The following is a 14,792-nucleotide window of genomic DNA, read 5'->3' as shown; positions in this document are numbered from 1 at the left end:
ATTGGTGTCCCCAGCATTCTCTCAGAATTTGAAATGTGCTCAATGATCCCAAAAGGTTTGGTGACCCCCAGTGTAAAGGCTATCCATTTCCCAGCAGTTGGTGACCCCAGTTGGAGTGTGCAGTAGATTCAGCCCCTTCTCAACCATGTCCTAAGTTACAAACTATTTACTTACTTTTATACAAGTTTACTGTATGGCCATTTCATAGAAACTTGGATTTGCCATGGACTATACATTAAACAGGAAATTTGAAGCCACATCTACACTTCCACATTTTAAGGGTACCTATAAAACATCTTAGGAATATGCCTAAAAATAGTCTGTTTGAAGACATGCATTTGGCTATGTTCTTGTTCCCATCTACATAGCCTATCCTGGTGTTTGTTTCTTGGTCACACTAGAGCAGAGCTTTCCAAACTGTGTTGCGACACGTTAGTTTCTCAGCTGCAGTGTGTCATGTGAGCGCTCCCCACGCTCCTCCCAGGACTAGAAAGGGGTTAATTTAACCTCCAGTTTGCTAGCAAAACTGAATTACTGTGTCGTAACATGGTGCATGTCTAAAAAGTGTGTTACCAACATGAAAAGCTTGGAAAGCTCTGCACTAGCATGTGCTGGAACCTTCATGATTGAATGCAGAAGTGTATTTATAAAAGTAATTTGCAGTGATCAAGGGTTATAAATATCTACATACCCTCTGTTCTAATGTGTTTTTTCTCCATTAATGGTTAAGTTTTAGTTCAGCATTGTCCTGTGCGGTTATGTTAAAGAGAGGAAGAAAAAAACCTGAAAGCAAGCTAGTTGCCATTGTTAAATACCCTCTGGAACTAGAACGAGATAGGATTTTTAAAGTCCTTTTTTCCTTCCTCTTGTGAGATCGAGTATTAGCCAAAGAGGAAGATCTGTTTTTGTTTAAAATACAGTTTTGTTTTTCTTGGTATCTGCAGCTGTGCTTATTTGGATGACATCTGAAAGGCAGAATTCTTGAGTTTCATTACATTTCAAATTCTGTTGAATATATTGAGGTCTAGTTGTAAATGGAAATATAAGAGTCCAGTAAATAACTTCAGCGGCATACACTTAAGTTTTATAGACACATTTGCACATCACACTGAACCATAGTTCATGCTTAGCTATGGTTCAACCTGAACAAGCAGCATGCTAATGCATGTTGCTCAGAAGTTTCTGTTTGCTGTTCTTCTGCTCCAGGAGCAATATCCTACAAGCCTTGCCTTGTCATCTGAAGCCAAGCTTATGGTTTGTTGCCCTCCCAGCAACCCAAGCCAAGAACAAACCTTTGGATGGCTTGTCGTTTATGGTTGCCAGAGAGGGGAGACTTCTAAGCATTAGCACACTGCTCATTAATGTTAAACCATAGCTAAACATTATCTGCGGTTTAATGTGACTTGTGAATCAGGGCATGCTATACAGTGGAACCTTGGGTTGAGGTGTAATCCGTGGTGGAGGCACGTCCGCAACCCGCAGCGTCCGCATCCTGAGGTACCGCGTATGCGCAGGCGCGATTTGGCGCTTCTGCACATGCACGAGCAGCAAAACCCGGAAGTAACCCGTTTCAGTACTTCCGGGTTTCCCGCGGTCCACAACCCGAAAACATGTAACCTGAAGCAACCATAACAAGACCTATGACTGTATACCAAAGAGGTTTTCCTGTTCTGCTGGGTTAATTATGTGCAGCTTTTCACACATACACATACAGAATGCAAGACTTGTGGGTCTTTTTTTAAAGAGAATATAATTTTATTAATTTGTAGTAAAACAACATGGATCAGTTCCAACAAAACCTGTACAGTGTTGTGTGCTTATATTAATCACATACAAAAGGAAAAGTTGAACTGGGACAATGTCAAATAACTGAATCCTTGAATGCATTCTTCACATTAACACATATCCATGTGTGGAATTTGTGGTTGCTTATCTATTATTTAGTTTAAATGTATTCAGCTAGAACAGTCTCTTGAAGAATTCCATTTCTCAGCCATATACGAAAGTGCCAGCAAAAAGCCTGCCATTTATAAAAAACAGCAAGCTTTAATATTTCTCCAAAGTCATGTTTTAAAGGGTACTTTATTTTTATTTAATAGATTTATATCCTGCTCCCAAATATAATTGTTAAGGATGGGTTCTGTAAACTTCCATTAAAATAACATTATAAAATACATAAAACCACTATAAAAATAAACTGCAGATGATGCAGCATAAAACCAATGCAAATTCAGATCCAAGAGTTTTTGAAACATTTTTTACATTGTACTGAGTGCTTCTTCTCTTCTGAAATCTTGAAATAAGAGTAGCTAAAGAATCCTGATAATATATATTGCTTATGTTTTCCTATGTGAAACCAGAAAATGCACATACTGCAGTTGTTAGTACTTTCTTTCGGGACCATGGGTAAAATGTACAGACTGGCACCTTGTAAATTGAGAATACATTCTCTCACGCATACACTTAACTGCCAAGAGCATATTTGTTCAGGGACTGCGTACACATTGTACCACGAAACTGATCACTTTGAATAACCAAATATACTTGGCCAGATAACCTGTCTTATGATAAATACCATGTACAGGAATATTAATTTGGATGATCAAATATTTTCAGTTTCCCAGCGTCAATTGGACAAGCAGTAGAAAACACAAAGAACTCATTTTACAGCAGCTGCAGTCTGCAGGAAAATTTCTCCTGAAAGTCCAAAAGATCTCAGAAACCCACTCCACAGTAACTCAGAGCAGAGCTTTTAGTGTGGCTGCCCTGTTTTGTAAAAGAGATCCAACAGACTTTTCCAGCTGATTAAATGGGTCTCTTGTCATGAGTGTTTATTTTGTATTGGCTGTTTCTTTTTTGTATTTAACAGTTTAATTTTTTTGTTCCTTTTTGCTGTTTTTGTTGTACATCACCTTGAGACAATTGTGTAGAAGGAGATACAATGAATAATGTTCTTAATGAAGTTTAGTTTCTGCAACCAGTGGGACTTGAGCTAGAATCCTAAGTGTGGTTTCTTGGAATGAAGCCGGATTGAAGTTGATTTACATAACAGTTAAAATTAAGTATTTAAATGTGCTATTTTAGCAGGAAGTGTTGCCAGGGTACATGTCAAATTCCTGATATCTAAACCATTTTTCAGGCTTTTATTGATACTTTAGCATAGCAAAAGTGGAAGCTGGGGAAGGGTGTGCCAGATTCTACTCCTTGATTTGTTAACCATGCCTATCAGATATAAGTGTTATATTGCTCCACCACCCAACCCCCCCCCCCACTAAGTCACAGTGAATATACAGTCGTACCTCCTTTTGCATCCGGGATCCGTTCTGGAGCCCCGAACGCTTGACGAAAGAGACACTCGACAAAGCGCCTCTCTGCGCATGTGCGATGTAGTGCTTCTGTGCATGCGCGAGCAGCAAACCTGGAAGTAACCTGTTCTGGTACTTCCGGGTTTGCCGCAGACGTTGGATGAAATGGACTGTAAACGGGGCAGACGCAAAAGGAGGTACGACTGTATGTGCTCAATGAGTTGCATCCGTATTCAATTAGTTGCATTTAGTTCCTGCTGAAATAAATAGGACTTAAGTAATGACTCACTACTTCACATTGTAGGTTTCCAGAAGAGAGCCAGTTAAACAAGCAAAACATCTTCTGGCACCTTAAAGACTAACAAATGTATTACGGCATAAAGTTTTGTGGAGTACAGTTCACTTTGTCAGATGCGTGAAATATTATCTCTCTCTGTGTGTGTTTCTTTTACACATACACAGTGGTGGTGGTTTTAAATAGTGAGGTTAGAAAGAAATGAAATGAATAGATATGCCAGCATTGATAATTATTAACAGTGGCTATTCACAAAAAAATGGATGAAGGGGGCTGTAGTTTATAAAAGTTTATGCTATAATGAATATGCTAGCTGATTCCAGTGAAGTGCAAGTGCAACTACTTTAGTCTTGATCCAACCAATTTTGTGTAAATGGATCTTTTTACTTTGATTGTGTTGCAGTATCTAAATTATCATGGTTTTAGAAAATCAGATTCTTTACGTTATGGCAGATGGGCAGACTGTAAACTTTTAGCTCTGTAAACATGTTGATTCATTACCACTTGCATAGCGTTTCTCAGCTAGGAACCCATTTTTCTTTCTAGGTGGCTTAGTCATACACATTGAACATCTAAAAATACTGAGTAATGATGTAAGATTAGCTCAAGGTAATCCAAATGTGTAGTCCATTTGCCTTTTTGGAATTAAAGCATGTCCTGTCAGAGTAACACAATTCTTTTTATCTTTATCTTGGGAAATCAGGTTTTTGTGCTTGTACACTGTCTTTATAGGATTTGTTGTGCTTTGCAAGGTATATGTGTGCTCAGAATTCACCTCCTTGGATAAAGCATATGCTTGAGCAAAGGGAATTTGTTATACAGTATAGATTTTTTGTGGGGGGGGGGATTGAAATGCAAGAAACGAGGCAAGTAGCACATAAATCTGGAAAGCATGTTGAGGCAGTGCTTGCATTTATTTCTGCTTGTGTTTGTATACACACACACACTGATTGTGCCCATGTCCATTTTGCATGCCAACTCTGCCTACCCACCATGTCCCCTCATAGCTCCTACTAAAAGGTAAAGGGATCCCTGACAGTTAAGTCCATTCAAAATAACTCTGGGGTTGCAGCACTCATCTCGCTTTACAGGCCAAGGGAGCCGGCGTTTGTCCACTTCCGCAGAGAGTTTTTCTGGGTCATGTGGCCAGCATGACTAAGCCGCTTCTGGCGAAGCCAGAGCAGCGCACAAAAATGCTGTTTACCTTCCCACTGGAGCGGTACCTATTTATCTACTTGCACTGCATGCTTTCAAACTGCTAGGTTGGCAGGAGCAGGAACCAAACAACAGGAACTCACCCCATTGCGGGGCCTCGAACCGCCAACCTTCCGATCGGCAAGTCCAAGTGGCACAGTGGTTACAACCACAGTGCCACCCACGTCCCTAGCTCCTACTAAACTCACCCCAATTCCTTATGCTTGCCACTCAGTAACAGGAAGTTATTTCTTCCTTTTGCTACCCACTCCACCTATCTGGGCAGGCAGCTCATCTGCCTGCTGCTCATTCACTCCTGCCTGCCTGCCTGGGCTGCCTGCTTCCAGGGAGTGGGAGCACAAGGGGCAGAAAGACTTTCTCCCCTCCATCTCCCTGCTTTGGCTGAAGCAAGAAAGCCTGCAGTTTTGAAGTAGAGCCTTTATTCTCTCCTTGGCAGCAGCAATGTGGCTGCTGTTCTCTTTTAGTCCTCCCCTCCCCAGCCCACAGGATAGTTGATGGTATGTGGGTCGTGGAGCGATGGGGGAGATGAAAAATCTACTGAACTGTTGGCATTGGCTTCTTGGTAAGCTGTTATGCCTTTTGTGTGGACTGATTTTTAAACCTTGGAAATTTTTAAACAGGAACTTTGGTTCTGTTTTCAAAAATGAAAACTGTAAACATATTTGGGGGGGGTATTTGAAGTGTGTGTCCCCCAGCCAATTAGGATCAACGTGTAACTTAATTTTTTGTGGCATATTTCCTGTACCATAAGAACTTAGTTTTTACACACTGGTGTTAATTTTTTAAAAGTTAATAAATTGGAGGGAAAAGTAACTCTCTCCCTTTAACTTCTATCTCTTTTCTCTTAAGAATTCAGAAAGAACTTGCAGAAATTACATTAGACCCTCCTCCAAACTGTAGGTAAGTTTTGAAATGGATTTTATTTATTTGGAATATATTTGAAAATTTCACCAGAGGTAAATTTTGTCTTGTTTCACTTTGGTCTGCTTTGTTAGGTTTCTGGTATAAAGGTTTGCAATTACTATATTTTAGGAAACTTTCATTAATTACTTCAGAAACTATGATCATAATGCAATGCTAGAAAATATTAAAACAGGCCAGGTTCAGTTAAGTTTATTTTTAAGGCTTGGTTTTGCAGTTTTATGTTAATTGTTGATGTATTTTGTTGGTGAATGGTTGTATTTTTAGCAAAAGAGAAAACTGCCAAATTCTAGGTTTGCTCTTCCTTTTTCTTTGGCATCATGCTCTTGTGGAAGCTTGATGAAATAGATTGTCAAATAGTTTGGTTTTTTGTAGAAGCAGGTTTTGGCTATTTGCATTTTCCCCTTTGAATAAATAATTTGAGCATGTAAATCCTGATCTGATATATTTCAGCAAGACTGTTGCCATGCTACTGTGATTATCTCTCTCAAGTTACATATTTGCCAACTTGACATAAGTTCAGTCTTGGAATTTGGCCAAGATTGTACTTCATTGTTTACAGAGGTGCTTGATTATTGCACTTCTAGCTATGGAAGTAAATAATGTATTCAGCTATATAGTCAGTTGGGTCACTGTTGCTTTTTAGCTATTGCTTGTGAGATATTATAATGAGATTAATGGATATTTGATTTCAGGAAGTCTCTAACACAGATTGCTTCTTATTTCAGATTTGAAATCTTGACAAAATTATGTTTGTTAAAACTTGAAATATTTCTGGAAGACTAAGCACAGTCTTGTAAAGATGATCAAAAAGTATTTCAGGCTGTTCTGGGGATTCTTTGCAGGCTGAAAGATCTTAATGCCCATCAAAGACTTTGCATATGCATATCAAAAATGTTTGGCCAGTCTTTACTTCGGCTTGCTGAGAGATGCCTGTTAGTGGATTGATAGTATTACTAAACTCCCTGTGTGCTGCAGAGGAAGTTGTAACTTAAGAATTATTTGATTTTGAAAAGTTTGCTGTTGCTTTGTGAATTTGTCTCTGTTACAGGAAAGCAGTTGTACCATTTTTTATGCTTGGCATTGCTGTTGTGGCAAAATAGTATGCTTTAGAGCACATCTGTGCTAGGAAAATCAAAATATTTGCGTGAAGATGGGGCATTTTTCAACACAATATTATAGTTAAACTTGTGCATTTGTAGCTTGCTTCTGTCTAACTTCTAAAGATATAGATGCTGGACTCTAGTATTCACATAGAACATGCACATTGCAAAATATGTGTCACAATGTCTGCCTGTCTTCCTTGTTATCAACTTTGATTGAAAAGTACTGTGGATTTGTATGACAGTGTGAGCCCCACTAATCAGTCTCTCTTGTAATCCCCTGGCCTGCTTTTTGTGTTGTTTCATTCTTTTATGCGTTAGCCTCCTTTTTTCTTTTTCTTTTACCAAACTTTTGGTTTTTAACAGCAAGAAATCTGTACAGAACAATGAGGTTGTTTTAAACAGGTAGTGCAGTGAAGCTCTTTCATGTCTTAGAGTCCAACACTGCAAGCTTCTGGTTGGAAGTGATGCTTGAAATTATTTTCATAGGAAGGATTTTCCTATGTCAGGTGAATGTTCTGTATATAATCAGGACAGGGTAGAAAACTCGTATGTTTCATTACTTGTTATGTGTCAGGTGAATTCGAAGGCCCTAGGTTTGGTCTTCAAAGAGTGTTTGTTTTTTGGTAACAGAAGGAGCTTACTTTTAAAAGCAGGGTTGAGATACTCTTGCGTTCATAGGATACCAGATGCTGTTACTTAAAGGAAAAAACAAAGATCATAAGGGCCTAAGGAAAAACAGAAGTGTAAAACGCTACACATTGAACAAAGCACTTCAGTGATGTTCTGATCTGGTATATCTTAGGATCTCCTGAACTCTTACAGGGGCAGGTTAAAAGAAAGATTGTGGAATAAGTTATCAACTACTGACCCTACTTCAAGATGAGGTGGGTGCTAAAAGAGCATGGTGAAGAAATTGGGAGACGGAAATTGTTTTGTAAGAAGCCTCAGTTGGATAGAGGGAATGGTTTGTGCTGTTACTTTTCTCAGTATTTCCTGTGAACAACAGCTGAATGTGAGAACTGCAGATTACACACCCATTAATACATATGCCTGTGCTAAGGAGAATGCACATTCTTGAAAATGAAGGGAAAGAAAAAACTTGGACCTGGGTTACCGGCATGCCCTAGTATTAGAAAGTGGCTTGCTACCACAAGCTCTATGTATTGGTCCCTTCTGATCTCTCTTGGATCTCTGCCACAACTGCAGAAGGAGGAAATAATACTCATCCCCACACGCAGAAGGACTGTTCAGAAACACAGTAGCAGAAACAGAGCGAGTATAGTAGTAATTTGAAGGGTACTGGTATAATTATTTTCATTTGTATGGATAAACCTGTCTCCAGTATCTAATAAAACTGGACGTCTGTCTAATAAAACGTCACTATCAGTGAAGGCAGAAAATATCTGCTGCTCCACTACAGCACTTATCATTTCTGTAGTCGTGCTGTATTTTAAAAAAAAACAGCTGTGGGCTTTTGAACACGCAGTCCATCTAGGCTATTCCATTTCTACATATTGTACAACAGGGTTGCCACCCCAGTGCCTGCAGATGCAATGGCATCCATAAAAGCTTCCAGGGCTGCTCTTGAGCAGATGCCCCAGGTTCTGAGTTTTTGGTATAAAAACAAAGCAAGTGTCCAGCCTTCATAGAAAGTTATTAGGCAAAATGTAGCGGTACCCCTTAAGCAGTTTCTGTAAAATGAGAGTGATGTGGCTACCTTGCATATTTTTTTCTGATAAGTGCAGCAAATCCTTTCCGAAAGTGGGGATTGCAGCCATCGCAACCAGCTGGTCGCTGCCAACTGGTCTGTAAAGGAATAATAGAGAATGTGATTGGCTCCAATCATTAACAGACTTTTTGTAGCCTATGAATAGCCAGGTTTACTGCATATATGCCATGGTTATGATATTGTCCATGAGTATAATGCTCCATATTTTATGATGGCAGTCTCACAAAGACAGAGTGTGGTATGCAAAGCTACATAAATGGATGACAGCTTGCTCAACAGGGCTGCCCTGCCCTGCCTTCTGCATCGCTTAAGCTACTTCTAAAAAAGGCTTGGATTGATGCATCGGTTCTAAGCCAATGTTGGCATATTTTCCTTTCCAAATGAATTTACTAAACAGTTATTGTATCTAAGTCCTGCAATTCTAAACCATTATAAATTTTAATTATCCCCTTATTTAAACATTTTAACAGTATTTCATCAGAATGTCAATATTATAAAGTCTAATACCTAAATGTCTAACTCCAGTATTCCACTTAGCATATTTTTCTGTGTATAACACAACTACATGTATAAGACAACCCCTGTTTTGGGGGTACTCTAATTTGTTTGATTTACACGACAGTAAGACAAATTGCCAGATTAATTTAATATTGTCATCAAATACACCAGTGAAAGGTATGGGTTGCACATCTGTATGTAAATCTAGTTTTTATTAATAAAAACCCACCTTCAGTCCGTCGCTGTGAACCGCTGTTGCCATTGTCTCAATATAGTTATTAAACATAAGAAGGGACAGTGAACTACACTGGCTCAGTTTGCACATAATGCTAAGCCAAATCATGGCTAAGTGTCACCATGTGGGGTGGCGCTGTGGTCTAAACCACTGAGCCTCTTGGGCTTGCTGATCAGAAGGTCAGCGGTTTGAATCCGCACAATGGGGTGAGCTCCCGTTGCTCTGTCCCAGCTCCTGCCAACATAGCAGTTTGAAAGCATGCCAGTGCAAGTAGATAAATAGGTACTGCTGTGGCAGGAAAGTAAATGGTGTTTCCATGTGCTCTGGTTTCTGTCACAGTGCTCCATTGCACCAGAAGCAGTTTAATCATGCTGGCCACATGACCCGGAAAGCTGTCCGTGGACAAACACCAGCTCCCTTGGCCTGAAAGCAAGATGAGCACCGCAACCCCACAGTCGCCTTTGACTGGACTTAACTGTCCAGGGGTCCTTTACGTTTACCTTACTTAGAATAAAAACCACAGCCACTTCTTTCCTGGTATCCTGCTGTTGCACTACCCAGCTGTTATGCCTGACCAGGCTCGTAGTTGGTCTACCCAGACAAACCAAAAGCATTGAGCCAGGAACAAACTTGGGTACAGATGCAAGCTGGGCTTCATATGTAAAGCTAGTGAGACTACCATTCGAAAAATCAGACTTTAGAGCCATGTTACCCAAAAATGGCCGCTAGAAATTCCATTTTGGCAACTGTAACCTTCGTTTAAGGAACCGTTTGGCACCCAGTTTTGAGTTTCTAACACTGCTTGTAATGCAACCTTTGATTTGTTAGCTGTCTTTGTGTCCTGAGAGTTAAAGAGAATGTACTTAGTTTGCTTGTGGTAAGTGATGGAAAGGGCTAATCTAGAGTCTAAATATCATAAAATTGTCTTAGTTTAAACTTCTTATAACCACGACATGCAAAAATAATGCCCACGAATAAAAATGGAAGTTGCTGTACATAAAGGCTTCAGTAAAAATTTGGAGAAGACTCTGGACAACAGACAGTACTGCATTAATTCTCCATGCCTTGCCATGAAATCCTTATTTGTTCCAACTTTTCCAAAGAAATCTGGAGGGAGGTGGAACCAGGTTTTTAAAAGCCTTTTTCAAGTTTGCCAAAACAAACAAACCGCAAAATAGTTGCTCTCCTCTTTAGGGGAGGGGGAGCCAGGGGGGTGTACAATACTTTAAGAAGTGTGTTTCTTTGTATGTTTATAACTGGCAGTAGAGAGCTTGCTCTAGAAGAGAGGCCTTCATTGTCTTAGATTGGAAATGGCATTTCTGAACTCAGGTGTGGTGCTTCTTGCTAGAGAGCATAGGATTTGCAGTTCCCAGATGCAGTTTATAGAAGAACACAAATCCCATGTCCCTACAAGGAAGTGATGCTTCGGAGTACGTTCAAAAACAAAATTTCCAATACGTAGAGGCTAGCAAGGCCTGTTCTATTTCCAGCAATTGCTCTTTTTAAAAAGAAATCAAAACAAAAAATAGCATATGTAAGTAAGGCCATAACATGACATCGGGGTGTGGGTGTGGGTGTGTAATTCCTCAAGGTTTGCAAAATGCGTTGGTATAAATGATGTATTATTAAAATGTTACCTGGTTTCTGCTGATATTTCACAACCTGTGACTCTAGTTTCTCATATTAAAATTGGTTTAGACGATCAGACAAAAAAATTTTTGATGCATGTTGTGGGCAGGAGGACTATACCTATATTGGATCATGACCAATACACTTAAGATGATGTGACTTCTAGTTCATGGAAGAAGAATTTTAATCATCTGTATAATTTCCCTACTCTTAGCTTCACAAATAGACTACTTGTGTTGGTAGTATTTTGTGGAACTAGCTCATGGTCCGTTGCCAAAACTGACTAGATTCACAGATTCTGTTTCTGTATCCATTCTCATTTTGCTTACTTTGTTGCAGTGAAAGAGTCTGTAACTATATTACTCCAATTTCTTGAGTTGTTATTTCTGTCTTCCCAGGAACGCAATACGATTTTTAGCTATATTTTAACTTTGAATATTTCATCAAGGCTGAGCGATGATGATAGCTCAAGTGGATTGTTTTCATTTCCACTTAGTTGTAAAGCTGCTTTGATATGATGCAGCATCGGAAGTCTTTTGTATTTTTTTCATTATTAAAAACAAGACGTAAACAATCCCCTGAGCAAACATGAACTCTGCTAATCTAAATACAATGAATAAACAATAGGGACTTCTCAGCAGGGTTTGCCAAATAAAATAATGGAACTATAGATAAAAATGTTTAGAAAAAGCTGTATAAAACAATATAATTGAAGTATAATCACCTGAATTAACAAATTTCTGATAGAGCTAGCTTGGAGTTTCTTAAAGAAATCTGAAGAAGCCTACAATAGCCAGCTGCATAATCATATGCAGGCTCTGAATATGACAGATCTGAACTACTTTGTGCATTTCTTGGAACATGCAGTGGGCTGTTGTTGATTCATGTGCCCCTTCCATGCCTCCACCACACAATTGGAGGGAAGATTACACTGAGGTACTGCCATTGAAATTGAGTGCCTGTTCTGGTGTGTTAGTGGTTGGTTGCTTCCATTCCTCATCAAAAGGGATGCATGGCCATGCCCTTCATGTTAATAACGTAAGGGAATTTCTCCTTTGTTCAGTTTCTGCATTCACAGCAGCCCTGTTGGTTTAAACAAGTTGGCCCTGAGTGACCTTTATTGTAATGCTTTTAATAAGTGAAATCTTTTCTTCTAAGTGATGAAATAAAAAGGAGTTCTGTATATACAAATAAGTGAGTTTCAGCCTATGCTTGTCTACAAGGATTTAAGTAGTGGCACGTAGGAAGAAAAATATACGTACTTTCTTTCCTGGTTTCATGTGGTGCTGCTAAGCATTTAGATAACTTTTTACTACAGCGTTAAAAAACTCTGAAATGTTTGATATTAAAACCTTCAACCTTCGCATACTGTAACCTGGGTTATGCATTATGCTATTAATAATGTTGTCTAATTATGAATAGTTGTTTGTGAGGGACTGATTTTGGAAAATAATTTGCTTTTATACATTGCTAACAAAGTTGCAAACTTGAAAATAGTGCTGTGCCAGAAATGTGAATCAAAGGTTGTTGTTATTCTTGGGTATCATTCTATGTGCATTACAGTGTATTTGTTTTAATTATACATTTGTGGCTTTGCAGGCTTATTCAAGCATCTAATTGGCTACAGCTTTGAATTATATCAAAATACATGCCAAATGTTTCTTAATTACAATTAAGTTATCTACATGAAATTATCTTTGTTTTCAATTTCTTCAGTTGTCGGTTTACTTTTTACCTTGTTTATATGCTCTTTTCCCAAACAGCTTTTATGAGTTCCTGAGTTTATTTTTGTTTCAAAGATACAGAATTGGATTAAGCTGTCTTTAAAAATGCTTCCATGTTGCTTGGCAGGAAGCCAGTTACTATATTGTATATCAATTTAACTAAAACCATACATCATACACAGCAGGTTATTTTTATACTATTAACTAAGGTCAATCCAGAAACCTATATTTCCTCTGATTTAACCATAATAAATAATGAGCAAAAAGTGTGTGATTGTTTGTGCATGCTGGAGGATGAGCTATCCATAACTTCCCAATTTAACTTGTGCTCTGCACACAAGCACCATTTAGGTGACCTCTTATAATTTTGGGATTGCTTCTAGAGATCCAGATGACTGATAAATATGTGGTCTTTACTTTTATCTCCTGGTATTTATTGCTTGAAGTATTCAGCTTTGCTTTTGGAATAAAAACAGAGTTTTGGTTTTGTCCTCACAGCAGGGATTAGTTGGCATAGATAACAGTGCTACTCAAAACTTAGATGTTACTTTTTTATGAAGTGAGCTATGGATTCTTCTACTTTGTGTGCTTCTGTCTGGCACTTATTCTTGAGCAGAAGTAGCTACTTAGTCTGCTTCTGTGTAAATAAAGCCTAAAAGAGAGAGGAAGATGAATGCTTTATGCTTCATAAGGGGGGAAAATGCAAGGAGGCCATTGTTTTTGCTTAGTAGAGAATTCATTGCCAGCAGTGACTGAAAATGTGTCCCCAACTGTGTGATCTAGATAATGGATACACATGTGTTGTGGAGCCTCATGCAGTTGGCAACAGTCTCATAATAAAAGGGCCACAATTATATCTATTTCTATAGTCAAGTCAGATGAAAATGGAGTGCAGTGGGGAGAGATGGTCTGTTATATAAGCGGTCACCAAATATGAGGTACTAGCTTTCCCTGCAGAAATTGCTCTCAGGTAGACTGCTCGTACCTACCTAAGGGGACAGCTTGTGCAGGAGCCCAGGTTCAGCAAATGTAAATCCTTCTTTATAGCTGCCCAGAATCTTCAGGGTAGCTCAGCTTTGCCTGCAATGATTCAGTTTGCAAGCACCTCCCTTGCTCTGAGCAGATCCTTATCCTGGGTCTAGCACAGGGGTCAGCAACCTAAGGCCCATGGGCCAGAAGCAGCCCGTGTAGGTCATCTGACTGGCCCACGAGCCTCCCCCAAACTGAGTTGCTGCTTGTGCACTGCGCTAAATGAGCACAGCGGGGGGACACGCTTCCGTGGCGCCGAAAATAGCATCTGCGCAGACGCCGAAAATCACGGGCACACGTGCTCACACACACGCATGATCTGGCCCATGGAAGGATCTCCGCGGGACAAATCCTGCCCAGGCAAGATAAACCTTGCTACTCCTGGATTCTAGCACTTCTTCCTGAAGCTTAGATGAGATAGAATCTTCTCCCTTCTCCTCCCTATTCCATCCAGCATCAAAGCTGTGACAGGTTAACCAGGAAGGGTCTACTGGGCTATATTGTAGTTTCACAGATGATACCCCAAAAGAGGTGAAAACATGCTTCTTCTCAGTCAGTTGATATGGCCTGTAAAAGAGAAACAATTTATAATCTAAGGGTAACCCTATATTCAAGTGAGAGTGCTTAGGACACACTGTTCATGCAGGCCCGATAGAGGCAAGTCCACATATGCATAGGCTTTGCAGAATCTTGTAAGAACAGAAATTCTGTGTCTTGTGAAATTCCAGCCTACTGTGTTCTCACAGTAACAGGCTATCCCTGGAACTGAGAGAGCCCCATCTGGCTGCCAGGGTAAAATCAGAGAGAGACCGCCATAGCGTTTAAGACAAAGACCTCATAATAATTCATTATTACAACAAGTCTGTAGTGTACTTTTGCCATAACTACCTGTGTGTGGCTTCTGGACTGTGTGCTGTGAAAAGGTTCCAGAATGGCATATTTCATTTTAAACAGCATAAAGATTATAGTCTGTCCACTCTTGCATGTAAATACAAGGCAGTCTTTCCAAGTAGTCCTCTCACAAGTACCACATCATAAGCTGAGTTGCAAATTCCCCTGAATTTAAAGTAGCTTTGATGTAGCCAGGGAAGCTGCTGCTCATGGAG

The 14,792-nt window shown here is 39.5% G+C and overlaps 1 protein-coding gene across 2 annotated transcripts in view; it reads left to right on the top strand.

Moving 5' to 3' along the window:
* Nucleotides 1–14,792, top strand: part of LOC309353797 (ubiquitin-conjugating enzyme E2 E2) — a 117,880-nt gene that overhangs the window by 14,246 nt on the left and 88,842 nt on the right. The window contains exon 3 of one of the 2 annotated variants that reach the window (XM_081883471.1): nt 5,665–5,715. The exons of the other annotated variant lie outside the window; for it this stretch is intronic. Coding sequence (XP_081739597.1) covers nt 5,665–5,715 — 51 coding nt within the window. The remainder of the gene's footprint in view (nt 1–5,664; nt 5,716–14,792) is intronic. 2 annotated transcript variants of the gene reach the window in all.

This window comes from Podarcis melisellensis, assembly GCF_964234715.1.
Source record: "Podarcis melisellensis genome assembly, chromosome: 12".
Taxonomy (NCBI): domain Eukaryota; kingdom Metazoa; phylum Chordata; class Lepidosauria; order Squamata; family Lacertidae; genus Podarcis; species Podarcis melisellensis.
This window is presented reverse-complemented; position numbering and strand designations above follow the sequence as displayed.